Here is a 12,739-nt window from a genome sequence, read left to right as displayed (position 1 = left end):
TGAAGTGCAAATGGATTTGTCAATGCAAGTGCCGACATGTCATGAGTCTCTTCTACTTCTAGGAAAATCAAAGCCTTATTTCATAGGATATTGAGCATGATACATACAATTACTTAAGATTTGATCTAAATAACAGATATTTCTAAAGTGAAAACACAACATACCTTTCGAGGTTTTACTTTGTCTTGGTGGTCATATTGCCCAATGCCTTTATAACTGATCCCCAGCCACCATGGAATACCTTGCTTATCCTGTTGGGACAAGAAAACAGTTATCATTAATTATACATCAACAACTGGAAATAGTTTGATATCCATCAGGGAAAATTATGTTGTTTGAGTTGCTCTCTTCTTTGCAAATACCTAAATGACTGTGCAAATGTTTTTTATAGTAAATTTGAACAAAATGGGTTTATTTTTTATTTTTTTAACATGTAACATTTGCTAAACTGAATTGAAAAACAATTATTTTAAAGACATTAAGTTTCAGGAGACTAGAAATTTCCCTCCCCATTAGGAAATGTTTTATTTTAAGTAAAAACCTCACTAAAATTGGATGGATTTATGCTTAAAACAATTTGGTTCAATTTAAATATTTGACAATGGATTGCATTCTGCATTTTAATATATGTTTAGTAAAAATACCCCTAAAAATGATTTCCTGTGGGCAAATTTAATAAATAAATAAAAATTATACATAAAATAAATACATTTAAAATAATGAACTTAATAAATAAAAGTTAATAAATAATAATAATATACAGTAATAATATATATATATATATATATATATATATATATATATATATATATATATATATATATATATATATATATATGAATATATATTATTTAAATAAAAAAATAAACTTTATAAAAAAAGTTACATCGTAACACTGGTATGATCCATGCTTAAAGAGTTTTTTTAGGTCACCTCCTGCCTGCATACTAATTGGTTTGATCATCAAACATTGTGAATAGTTTTTACCTTTACTTCATAATAATGCACTCCATATGTGGGCAAGGACTCTACAAGGGTCAAATACCTGAAACAGACATAATGATCAATTACATGTTTGCTTAAAGGGATAGTTCACCCACAAATAAAACAATTTGAGGAAAATTTTGAATAATGAAAAAATGGGGTGGTGAGTAAATGATGACCGAATTTTCATGTTTGGGTGAACTATCCCTGATGTTTGACAGCCTCTCTAAGCAGCCCTGAAGTGTTAGAGTTAGGGAATCAAGCAGCCAATTACAAATCACGTCTCCCCAGAAGACCCTCCCCCCAGAGGCTAATCGTTGTTTTTGCGATACTCACTGCACAATGGCCTTGCCTCGGGAGAGCCCTTTCAACAGCTTGTAGTGCTCAATCACTCGCTCCTCGCTGCAAAAGAGAGAGATGATGAAATCTGCAGAACAGAGGATATATTCCCCCACCTGTGAAACGAGGCAACCCCCAGACCTCAGTGTGTCAACATAAAGGCAGGAGAGCACAGATCATCAACCATAAAGCTATCATAAAGGCCAGTCAATGCAGCTTCAACATCACTGACTCATCTACTATAAATGCATAGCTTGTGTCGTTCTTAAGCTCGGTGAACACTGTATGACTTTGGCCACGATTCTGCCGTCTGAGACAAATTTCAGGAATCCTAAAGGATTTCTGTCGTCTTAGGGCAAAATCGGCAATCTTACAACGTTTGGTGTGACATGTTCACCGACGGCCGATTAATAGCCAGCAGATACAGTAGGATACAATTATAGAAATCTATGTCTTGTTTGTGCATCATCCATAGGGAATTTGCAAGTGCGATATATTATCAGCCTATATGAATTTTCGAAATTTTGCGTGGCTGATAGGTTACTAATCTAAAAGAGGAGAAAGACGTACTATAGCCCACCTTCTTTGTTTTCCCAAATGTGAACGCAGAACTTTGTCATTTTTCGGGCCACAAGTCTTCTTTTTTCCAGAATGAATATTTGCTTTTGGTAGATAATTATTACTGTAGGCTACCTCCCGCACTCGCGTTCATTCTCAACATCTGTAATTTTGTGGATTTGTGGTCTTCTTATAGGCCTATTTGACAAAATCCATCTTTCTTTTTACATGTTAGCCTATGCTCGTGATGGAGTGGTATTGGAGCAATGGAAATGCTGATGTCCTGACTTTCAGAAAAATAAAAAAAATGCAGTTTCGCTTCTATTCCGCAACGCTCCCGCATGTCGTTCACTGATCGGGACAACTGGGACCACAGTCGGCTACGATGTGTATCCTACAGTCTGACAAGCAACAATCCTAAAGGACTGTAAAAATCCTACAGTGTATAGCGGGCTTTAGCCGCTATACCTTAAAGGAACAGTTACTCAAAAATTATAATTGTCTTATCATTGACTCACCCTCATGCCATCCCAGATGTGTAAGACTTTCTTTCTTCTGCTGAACACAAACAAATATTTTTAGAATATTTCAGCTCTGTAGGTTCATACAAAGCAAGTCATCAGGATCCTAAACTTTGAAGCTAAAAAAAAACACATAAAGGATGGGTGAGAAACAGATTAATTTTTACGTCCTTTTTTATTATAAATTCACCTCCCTGCCCAGTAGGTGGCGATATGCACGACGAATGCAAATAGCCAAAAAACAAAAGAAGGAGAACTCTTAGGAGAGAAGAGTGCTTAGGAGGGCTTCTTGAAAGTGGAGATTTATAGTAAAACGGACATTTACATTTACAGAAAGTAAATATTGATCTGTTTCTCACCAACACCTATCATATCACTTCTGAAGATATAGATTTAACCACTGAAGTCTTATGGATTACTTTTGTGCTGCCTTTTTATGCTTTTTAGAGCCTCAAAGTTTGGATCTTGTTGACTTGCATTGTATGGACCTACAGAGCTCTAAATATTCTTCTAAAAATCTTTGTGTTCAGCCATAAAAAGGTCAAACGCATCTGGAATGGCATGAGGGTCAGTAAATTATGAGATAATTTTTATTTTTGGGTGAACTATTCGTTTAAAAGACAGATGCGATTGGGGAACTTCAGTGATGGCAGTCAATGACCAATTAAACATCACTAGACTAAACAGCATACTGAGCAGGCTAGTTCCTAAGCTAGTTCCTATTTGGTGGTTCTCAACTGGTTTAACTTCAGATTTTACATTGAATATCAAGTGGTGAAACAAAACAGTACCAAAATTGTTCATCATATAAAAGTAAACAAAAATGTCCTACCAATCAACCACTGAATTTCATTAATATTAGCATGAACTGTTAGCTTTTATCTTTAAAGCCACCTATATGCTAGTGTTTTCCTAAAAGTCAATTAAATGATCTTTTAGCTGATATACACATTTAAAATATACTTTAATTCATGTCTTTAAGTCTTCAGACTTTATTTATGGTGAATATGTACAATTATTTACTCAAATAGTGGTCTTAAAACATGTATGTTACCAGTATGCTAGCGATGGATGCTCTTGCAGTACTTTAGTAGGCAGTGTTGGAAGTTTCTTCAGGTCTGCTCTGGTGTTTTCATCACTAAAATTGAAACAAATACGTGCATGCTTGAATGACAAACATTAGTATAATGTGTAATGCTTCATTGGTACATAATGTAAGATGTAACAAGATGCATGTAAAAGGGTACAGAGATGGAACAACTATGATTATATATCACAAAACGACTAATAAGGCAACAATTAAAAAATAATTCTTATGAATGGGCTGTCTTTATTTATATCAACATTGCTTGAAAGGGAATGGTAAACAATAGTACGCAGATGGCACAATAACTTGAGAAGAACCTCTGAATTAAATTGCACCGTTCCAAACCCATTCACGCATTGAGTGTGCTATTTCGCAAACCCACTAACGCCAATGACTTGAAGTCATAAAATGAAGACTTTTCCAGATTTGCAAAATTGCATTTAGTGAGGTCAAATTGAATCCTTACCTTGTATAGTCTCCTTTAGACTCCTGCAAGATAAAATGTTATAAGTATACATATTTAAGACTTAACAGTGGATTATAAAAAACGTGATATATCAAAGCTTTAACTATCATACCTGCAATGCATGAGCAGCTAATTTAAAAACCAGCTCACTCTCCACCTCTATATCACCCTGCAGACAAACAAGCAAAACTTCATTTCACGCAATTACACTGAATTTTGTTTTATTATGTCTTGCGAATGTTGAAGGTTCTGTATCATAATCATCCTATTAGTGTTAAATGTATTCATTAAAAATGTGCCACAGACACACAAACAGTATTTCAACTACTGTATACATGAGATATTCTTGGCATTTCCAAATAATCCTTATGTTGATCATGATGGTTATGAAGAGTCTTGCAGGAATTGCTCAAGCTCTCTTATTCACGAGCAAATCAGGGAGTGTCTCACTCATATACCCCTCTCTACGCCCCTGGAAAGCAACAAGTTTTTGTGGCACAGGCAGATATTGGCTGTCTGAGGTCTGTGGTTTTCTAATTGTTTATAGAGGCAAGAAATGAGAGACATGTCTGTACTCACGCTATAAACAGCGGACTTTGCATTCAGAAAAAATAACTCCACTGTTGTGTGCTCCTTCAGGAGCGAAATGCTCTCAATATAAAACCTGTAAATCAGAGAAAGCCTTCAGTTAAAGGGATATTTCACACAACAATGAAAATTCTGTCATCATTTACTCAACCTCATGTTGTTCCAATCAATTTTCCCCCCATGAAATACCAATGGTAAATTAACTGGGTCTGTTAAGCTCCAAAATAACAAAAATGCACCACAAAAGTACAATAAAATTAGTCCATGTGACTGTATTTTAAACTCTTCTGAATCCATACGATAGCTTTGTGACAATATGAGTAAATGGTGACAGAATTTCCATTTTTGGATAAACTAATGCTTTAATAGCAAATTTGTAGCGTATATGCCAGATAAACAGGGCTTGTAGTTTTGAGAAAACATTCTTCAACTCTTACCCACAAGACTTACCCACAGGACAAAAACCTTACTCAAAATCCTCAACAAGGTGCCTTTTGGAGCAGCACCACAGTGAACTATGATTCAGTCGAGGAATGTACACTGCATTCTGTGGTTGGTGTGGTCATGTGACTAGACATCATGAGGTAGCGATCACATACCTCACCAGGAACTGTAGAGCGATGGGTCCTGATTTCTTGGAGAAGTCGTGTTCCAGGACTTTGCGGTCCAGCTGCAGCCATTTGCACTGACCACTGCAAGAGGAAAGTTAATTTGACTGAAGTGTGCAATCCAACATTCTTACCCAACCCAATAAAAGCTCTCCAATTCAACACTAAATTGCATGTAAAATACATAAAAAAAAAGGCTTGCATCAGGATTGAAGTTGTAATAAACAAAACTAAACTGAGATTATTTGGATTATACTTAAGTCTGATTTATGATTCAGGCTGAACCATGAATCGAGCGTTTGTAAAGCACCTGTAAGGAAGAACTCTGCGAGTAAAACTGTGAGGTGGAAGGAATGTTGAAACAATAACACTAACCAAAAAGTGCCATGGGGTTACCATGTTGTTTTGTACATGGTACCATGGTAATACCATGGTAATGGGATATTCTTTGAAGAAGCTTGGAATACAATGCACTCCATGGTGTATGAATATGGCAATTATTCAGCACCATGGTATCAAAGTATCAATTTATTACCATCTGATAGCGAAATGGTCAAGAAGGGTCCTGATTGCAGAATTCAGTAATAACACCTGATAGTAACCCTTACAAAAAATCGAAACTAGTCGCAAACCGGTCATTATTTTCACATGCAAATTAGCTTTTGAAACATTTTGAAACATGAAAAAACATGGTTAATTTTCGTAAGGGCAAACTGGAACACCCAACGGTCAACGTATGTAGAAAGGAAGTCCCGCCTTACAGGTAAAGGAGCCAATCACCTTTTAAATACAGACATCACCTGTCAATCAATTCGAGAATGCACATGCACATTAGCTATGCAAGCTTAATCTGAGGTAAAGAAGCACATTTTATGATTCCAGTGTTGTCAGATTTTACAGCTGATTTTAAAATATGTTCTTTGATTGTAATCTTGACCAACGATTTTTGAGATTCGGTGTTCCCCCATTCAAGTAGAAAGGAGCTGCACTTTCATGACTGGAAATAGCTTCCTGAGAGCGCCAGTGGACTGACTTACTAGACAGATTTTGACCAGAGACTATTTAGCAGAGATGGGCCACTTCTTTTAAAATGAATGGGAGAAATTGGAATGCCCAATGGCAGCCAACGGTCAATGGATGTAGAAAGGAAGTCCCGCCTTACAGGTAAAAAAGCCAATCACCTTTTAGACACGACATCGCCTGTCAATCAACATGACAACATGCCTGCACATTAGCTATACAAGCCGAGAATATTTTTTTTGTGTGTGTGTAATCTGAGGTAAAGAAGTACAATTTATTATCCCAGTGTTGTCAGATTTTAATGCTGATTTGAAATATGTCCTTTGATCAGGGGTGGACTGGGAAGAGAAATCGGCCCGGGATTTTACATTTTACATTTCGCTGTCATTTTTGGCATATTTCGGCGCAGTTTTGTGGCCCATTCTGCATAATGCAGCGGCTCATTTCAGCTTAGTCCCGGTTCTTCCAATGGCCAGTCCGCCCCTGATCGGCCCCAAAGTGTGACAGCCCACCGGGAAAATGCCCAGTATGACAGATTACCAATCCAGCCCTGCCTTTGATTAATCTTGACCAACCGCTAAGGAGATTTTGGTCTTTTCCTGTTCCAGTAGATAGGAGCTGCACTGTCATGACTGAAAATAGCCTCCCGAGAGCGTTCCAAAGATGGCCGACAGTGGAATGACTTGCTAGAAAGACTATGCTTTGACTTACATTGACATCTAGTGGTGTGGATGCAGCATCATTCAAACACAATAGTGTTTTAGAAATGTACTATTCACAGTCAGTCATGATTAATTTAATCCATGTGTGAAAGTGTCAAATAACAGGACGGTTACTGAGATTAAGCGAGAAGTATTCAGCTGGTCATGTGATTCTAACATGGCCGCCCCCATGAGGAGACCCTCTCCATGTAGAATAAAACAGCTTTTGTAAGATTAATGACAAGACTAGAGTCTTCATCTCATGCGAGTGCTCATAATTTTATACATATGTTTCAAAATTACAATTAATTTCTTAAGGAGTACAACCATTTTAATGATGAAAAAAATCACTGCCCCTTTAATACACACAAAGTCCCTTTGAAGCTGCGTGGGGCTCAAGCGAATCAGTGAATCAGTTATATAAAAGAGGTTCATTTACAAGAACCATCCAAAAGAACTGAATCACTAAAATTATTCAGAGGTCCCAACACTAAATATATGGGTCCAGGGAATCATTCATTTTAATCAGTTCTTTTACCTGAAATTATTATTTTTGTCCAAAAGAATCGATTTGGTTCCCCCTGTGCTAAGTGAGCAAGTTCAGTTACACCCTCGACTCCATTGCTGTGCTCGGAATACAATTTGACAAATGTTGCATTTTGTGACGCTACAGCTCTACTTGTCAGAAAATGTAAATTACTGGAAAAGCTATTATGCAAATTGTTGAACTACAGTGACGCTACAAAACAATTCAGTTTAGTTCGTAGTGTCACTACATGTAGTTACCTACTCCCCAATACTGCACCACAGTATTTTTTCGTTAGAGAAACAATACATGATTTGATGTAATATAAAAACCTAATCAAAAACATTCCAATACACAGTCAGAGGCCCTGGGACACTGCCCCCCAACCGGTCCATAATACATGCTTGACCCCTGTAACTGTTATGAAAAGCAGGATTTTACCAAATTTTCTATGGGGAAAGGGGAACTTCTACAGACAACATCATTAAAAAGAGGTACTCACGTGTCATCCACATATGTGAAGCCAAAGTACTCCTTCTCTTTAAGGTTAAAATGGGATGATACCAAATCCAAGAGTTCACGAGACAATAGCTTTGGCTGCGAGAGAAAATCCGTCAATTTTATATGCGACTAAGTTTTACTGAGTCTAATATATATTCTTGTGTGGGCATTAAAACAGACTACACATTTTAAAAACTGTAAGCTATTAAACTGAGACATTTTACCTGAACCAAAAGTTCCAGCTTCCTGTCGTCCAGGAGTTGCACCTGGCAGAGTCGTCCCTCTGTCATCTGTGGACACAATTATGACATCAGAAGATTTACACAGCAGCACCATGATCTATTCTTCAGTAACTACAATGCCAAACTGAACACTTCACATAGGGACAAAAAACATGCTTTGTACAATATACTGCTGCACACTCACGTGTATGGGAAAATAAACAGATCCAAATATTTAACTTCCACAGAAGCTTATTACTGTCATCTATAGCAGAGCTATGAATCATACGATGTCTCTCAGCAACAACCAAAACAATACAGAAATAATCTGTTATGGCAGCACATTCTTAAAACTTTGCAGATGCAATGTTTCATTTTGTTTCATTTCAAAAGGTTGCTGCTGAATATTCTGGACATCATATTTTTTCCTCCTCAGACTCAAATATGAATGTTTAACTATTACCCCTAATCTTAAATATGTCTTTACTGTCTTACTATGGATGTCAAAAGAACTGAAGATATTAAAATACCATGTCTGTGCATTTTTACTTGCAGTGTAAATCAAATAACAGACCTAATAGACCTGCTGACGCCTTTTATGTCATTAATATTAACCAAACAACAATTTTCAAACATTTGCTCTAGGCTGGATAACTAAGTAGCTTTTTTTCTATTAAATTTTTTTATTGATTCAAATAATTGACAAAGAAAAACAAAACAAATATACATTGAATCAACATTTAACTCCCTCTTACCCCTCCCCCTCCCCAATGACCAACCCCACCCGACCCCCAAGGAACATCCCCTTGGTCACACATAAGTACACACACACACACACACACACACACACACAAAGTAAGAATAATAATTAAAAAAAGAATATAATAATCACACACAGCTAAAACTACGGCTCTCTCTCCACAGCCCCTCCCCGAGAGTCCCGCAAAAACTCCAAATAACTGCCCCAATTCCCATCAAATGATCCCCAGCCTTCTATATGGCACCTCCTCGAAAGCTGCCACCCTCCCAATCTCTGCGCACCACTCCCGAATAAATACGCTTTAAAAAAAAGTATTAAAGTTACATCATATGGTCAAGACTTTACCAGTAATTTATGTAGTTTTATGTTACCTTTCATTTCTTTTTTGATTTCTGAATCTTACTTTAATAATTGATTCTGCTGTTAAATCCTTCAAACATCGTTTTCCTAATTTGTATCTTTGTTCTATTGTTGTTATTCGATCTATTGTTTGTAGTTAGTTTCTTTGTTTTTGCTTTATTACTGACTCTTGTCTTAAATAATCAGTTGAGAACTTGAAATAATGTTTGCTTAATTAAACCTTTAAGCTTTGAGGGTGTTTTGAAATATTCCCATTTTCAGTGGCACACCCAAAATGAAGGCTTATAGCTCATTAAAAAAAAAAAAAAAAGGAGGGTCGAGTTTTTGGTATCATTTTAAGGAAAACTCAATTTTTTTTGATATACGTTATGATAAATTCTGAGACTTATTTTTCTAATTTGACATTATATACAGTGGATATAAAAAGTGTACACACCCCTGTTAAAACAGCAGGTTTTTGTGATGTAAAAAATTAAACAAAGATAAATAATATCAGACTTTTTGCAGCTTTAATGTAAAAATTACAACCTATGCAATGCCACTGAAAACCAAAGTGACACATTAAAAAAAAAACAAAACAAAAAAAAAAACAATTCGAATAACTTAACTGCATAAGTGTGCACACCCTTATAATTGGGTATGTGGCTGTGTTCAGAATCAACCAATCAAGTTCATGTGAAATAGTACACACCTGTCTTCACCTGAAGTGACTCTGATTAACTCCAAATAAATCTCAGCTGTTCTTGTAGGATTTTTCTGACATCTTCTTAGTTGCATGCTACTACAAGAGCCATGGGCCACAAAGAGCTAATAAAGCATCAACGGGATCTCATTGTTGAAAGGTATCCCTCAGGTGAGGGCTACAAAAAGATTTCCAAGGCATTAGATATACCATGGAACACAGTGAAGACAGTCATCAACAAGTGGAGAAAGTATGGCACAACAGTGACATTATCAAGAACAGGACATCCCTCCAAAATTTATGAGAAGACAAAGAGAAAACTGGTCAGGGAGGCTGTCAAGAGGCCTACAGCAACATTAAAGGAGCTGCAGCTACTTCTGGCAAGTACTGGTTGTTCCCTACATGTGACAACTATCTCCCGTATTCTTCATCTGTCTGGGCTATGGGGCAGGGTGGCAAGACCAAGCCTTTTCTGATGGAAAAAAAAAACATCCGAGCCCGGCTAAACTTTGCAAAAGCCTATATCCAATCTCCCAAAACCATGTGGAAAAATGTGTTATGGTCTGATGAGGCCAATATTTAACTTTTTGCCCAAAATTGTAAAAGGTATGTTTGGCGCAAAAACAACACAGCACATCAGCAAAAGAACACCATGCCCACGGTGAAGCATGGTGGTGGCAGCATCATGTTTTGGGGCTGCTTTTCTTCAGCTGGAACTGGGGCTTTAGCAAAGGTGGAGGGAATCATGAATAGCTCCAAGTACCAGTCAATTTTGGCACAGAACCTTCTGGCGTCTGCTAGAAAGCTGAAAATGAAGAGATCTTTCAGCATGACAATGATCCAAAGCACACATCCAAATCAACAAAAGGATGGCTTCAGCAAAAAAAGATTAATGTTTTGGAATGGCCCAGCCAGAGCCCAGACCTGAACCCTATAGAAAATATGTGGGGGGACCTGAAGAGTGCCATACACAGGAGATGCCCTCACAATTTGACAGATCTGGAACATTTTTTTAAAGAATAGTGGGAAAATATTCCCAAGTCAAGATGTGCCAAGCTAATAGACTCTTATCCAAACAAACTGAGTGCTGTAATAAAATCAAAGGGTGCTTCAACTGAGTATTAGTTCAGGGATGTGCACACTTATACAGTTAGGTTATTCTAAGTTTTTTTTTTCTCTCTCTGAAATGTGTCACTTTAGTTTTAAGTGGCATTGCATAGGTTGTAATTTTTACATTAAATATGCAAAAATTCTGATATGACTTATCTTTGTTTAACTTCTTACATCACAAAAACCTGCTGTTTTAACAGGGGTGTGTAGACTTTTTTATATCCACTGTATCTCTGGTTTAAATAAGGTATCTCTGAAAAATTGCTTTTTTTTTTTTGTTCCCAATCATATCACCTGTAACTGAGTAAAATGTTGTGTTGATACGACAATCAAAAGTTATAGCATTACCAAAATAATTTATCCTGTGTCCAAAAACATCTCCAAGTGACCAAAAGCCTCTCCAAACAAATAAAAAATAATAATTGTACATAAGAACTAATTACATATGCAAATACAACAATGACTAATGCCATGAGTAATGAGATCTCATTCAGTTCCGTTCTGTGTCATTTGAGTCATCATTGAGTCTGTGTCATGTACTTGGCGCCATCTTCTGGTGACCATATGTAATTAGAGTGAACAATCCTCTCTGCCCATATTTGGATGACTTCCAACTCTGGTTCAAGCAATCTGAATACTAATACGATTATCTAATGAACTGTACATCCGATTACGTTGTGTGTTGGCTCGTTGTAAAGATAATCACCTCTGTAATGGTATGTGATATTTTATGTTCCTTTTATATTTTGTGAAGTTATAAGCAAAAGTTTGGCATATAAACAACCTGTTTACATGTACCATGTATGTCAAACACATATACTTAGCTAACACTCATTATATTTTTGTCTGTGATAGGCTGGTTGTATTCCACTTTTAGGGAGCTTTCCAATGACATATGACATATGGCTATTTGAATAGTTTGATGTTTTTACCGATTACAATAAAATGTGCAGTGCAAAATTATTAATAAATTATAAAACACAACACTTCTGATTTGTCTGCAAATTTCAATGCACTTGTTCAGTTTTGGTCATAATGCTTACATGCATTGTAAAGTACATCTTCTAAGCTTTAAAATGATACCTATTGTTGGTCAAATTGCTGCATTATTTCGACCCTGTAAATTTGTTCTATAATTAAATATAATTAGAATATATAACTGAGATAAAGTCCTAACTATAAGTGTATCTTGAAATAAATATAAATTTAATCTTTATAACCCAATATAGTTCTCTGTCAAAACATGTTTCAGAGTTGAAAGAGACATTGATTTGCAGTTTTCACTACATAAGGACAGTTACATTTGTTTGATGTTTGTTTGTTTAAATTTCTCCATGAACAATATATGATTTCATGTTCTTTGTAAGAGCTCTTTATTTGGGTGTTTTTGTGTAGATTTTCAATGCATCTGAGATACTAGAAGGCATACAAACAGATATAGATTATTGCAGAAAAACATGCGGCAAGCAGAACGAAATAAAAACTCATTCTTTTTGTGTCACTAAATATCACAACAGGACATTGCTTGGGTGAAAAGTTAGCACATTTTTTAAATAGATAAAACATCTGTTAACAAACCAGTATGTTAGGTAACCACAAAAATGGTGCATAGCTATGTGTGGCTATATACACAATTGCTTTGTTTTTCAGCTAAACTTCAAAGAATACGTGCTATAAACCGAAGACCAATACCAAAAATGTCACTTT

At 36.2% G+C, this 12,739-nt stretch overlaps 1 protein-coding gene across 4 annotated transcripts in view; it reads right to left on the bottom strand.

Annotated features, from left to right (window-relative positions):
• LOC127420024 (FERM domain-containing protein 4B-like) overlaps positions 1-12,739 on the bottom strand; it is an 85,085-nt gene that overhangs the window by 36,901 nt on the left and 35,445 nt on the right. For all 4 annotated transcript variants that reach the window (XM_051661943.1, XM_051661944.1, XM_051661941.1 and 1 more), the window contains exons 2-11: positions 8,124-8,189; positions 7,901-7,995; positions 5,143-5,235; positions 4,535-4,619; positions 4,068-4,124; positions 3,956-3,978; positions 3,457-3,540; positions 1,321-1,386; positions 988-1,045; positions 165-251 (exon numbers count right to left, since the gene is read on the bottom strand). In XM_051661943.1, coding sequence (XP_051517903.1) covers positions 165-251; positions 988-1,045; positions 1,321-1,386; positions 3,457-3,540; positions 3,956-3,978; positions 4,068-4,124; positions 4,535-4,619; positions 5,143-5,235; positions 7,901-7,995; positions 8,124-8,189 — 714 coding nt within the window. The remainder of the gene's footprint in view (positions 1-164; positions 252-987; positions 1,046-1,320; positions 1,387-3,456; positions 3,541-3,955; positions 3,979-4,067; positions 4,125-4,534; positions 4,620-5,142; positions 5,236-7,900; positions 7,996-8,123; positions 8,190-12,739) is intronic.

The sequence above is a fragment of the Myxocyprinus asiaticus genome, chromosome 29 (genome assembly GCF_019703515.2).
Source record: "Myxocyprinus asiaticus isolate MX2 ecotype Aquarium Trade chromosome 29, UBuf_Myxa_2, whole genome shotgun sequence".
Lineage (NCBI taxonomy): Eukaryota > Metazoa > Chordata > Actinopteri > Cypriniformes > Catostomidae > Myxocyprinus > Myxocyprinus asiaticus.
This window is presented reverse-complemented; position numbering and strand designations above follow the sequence as displayed.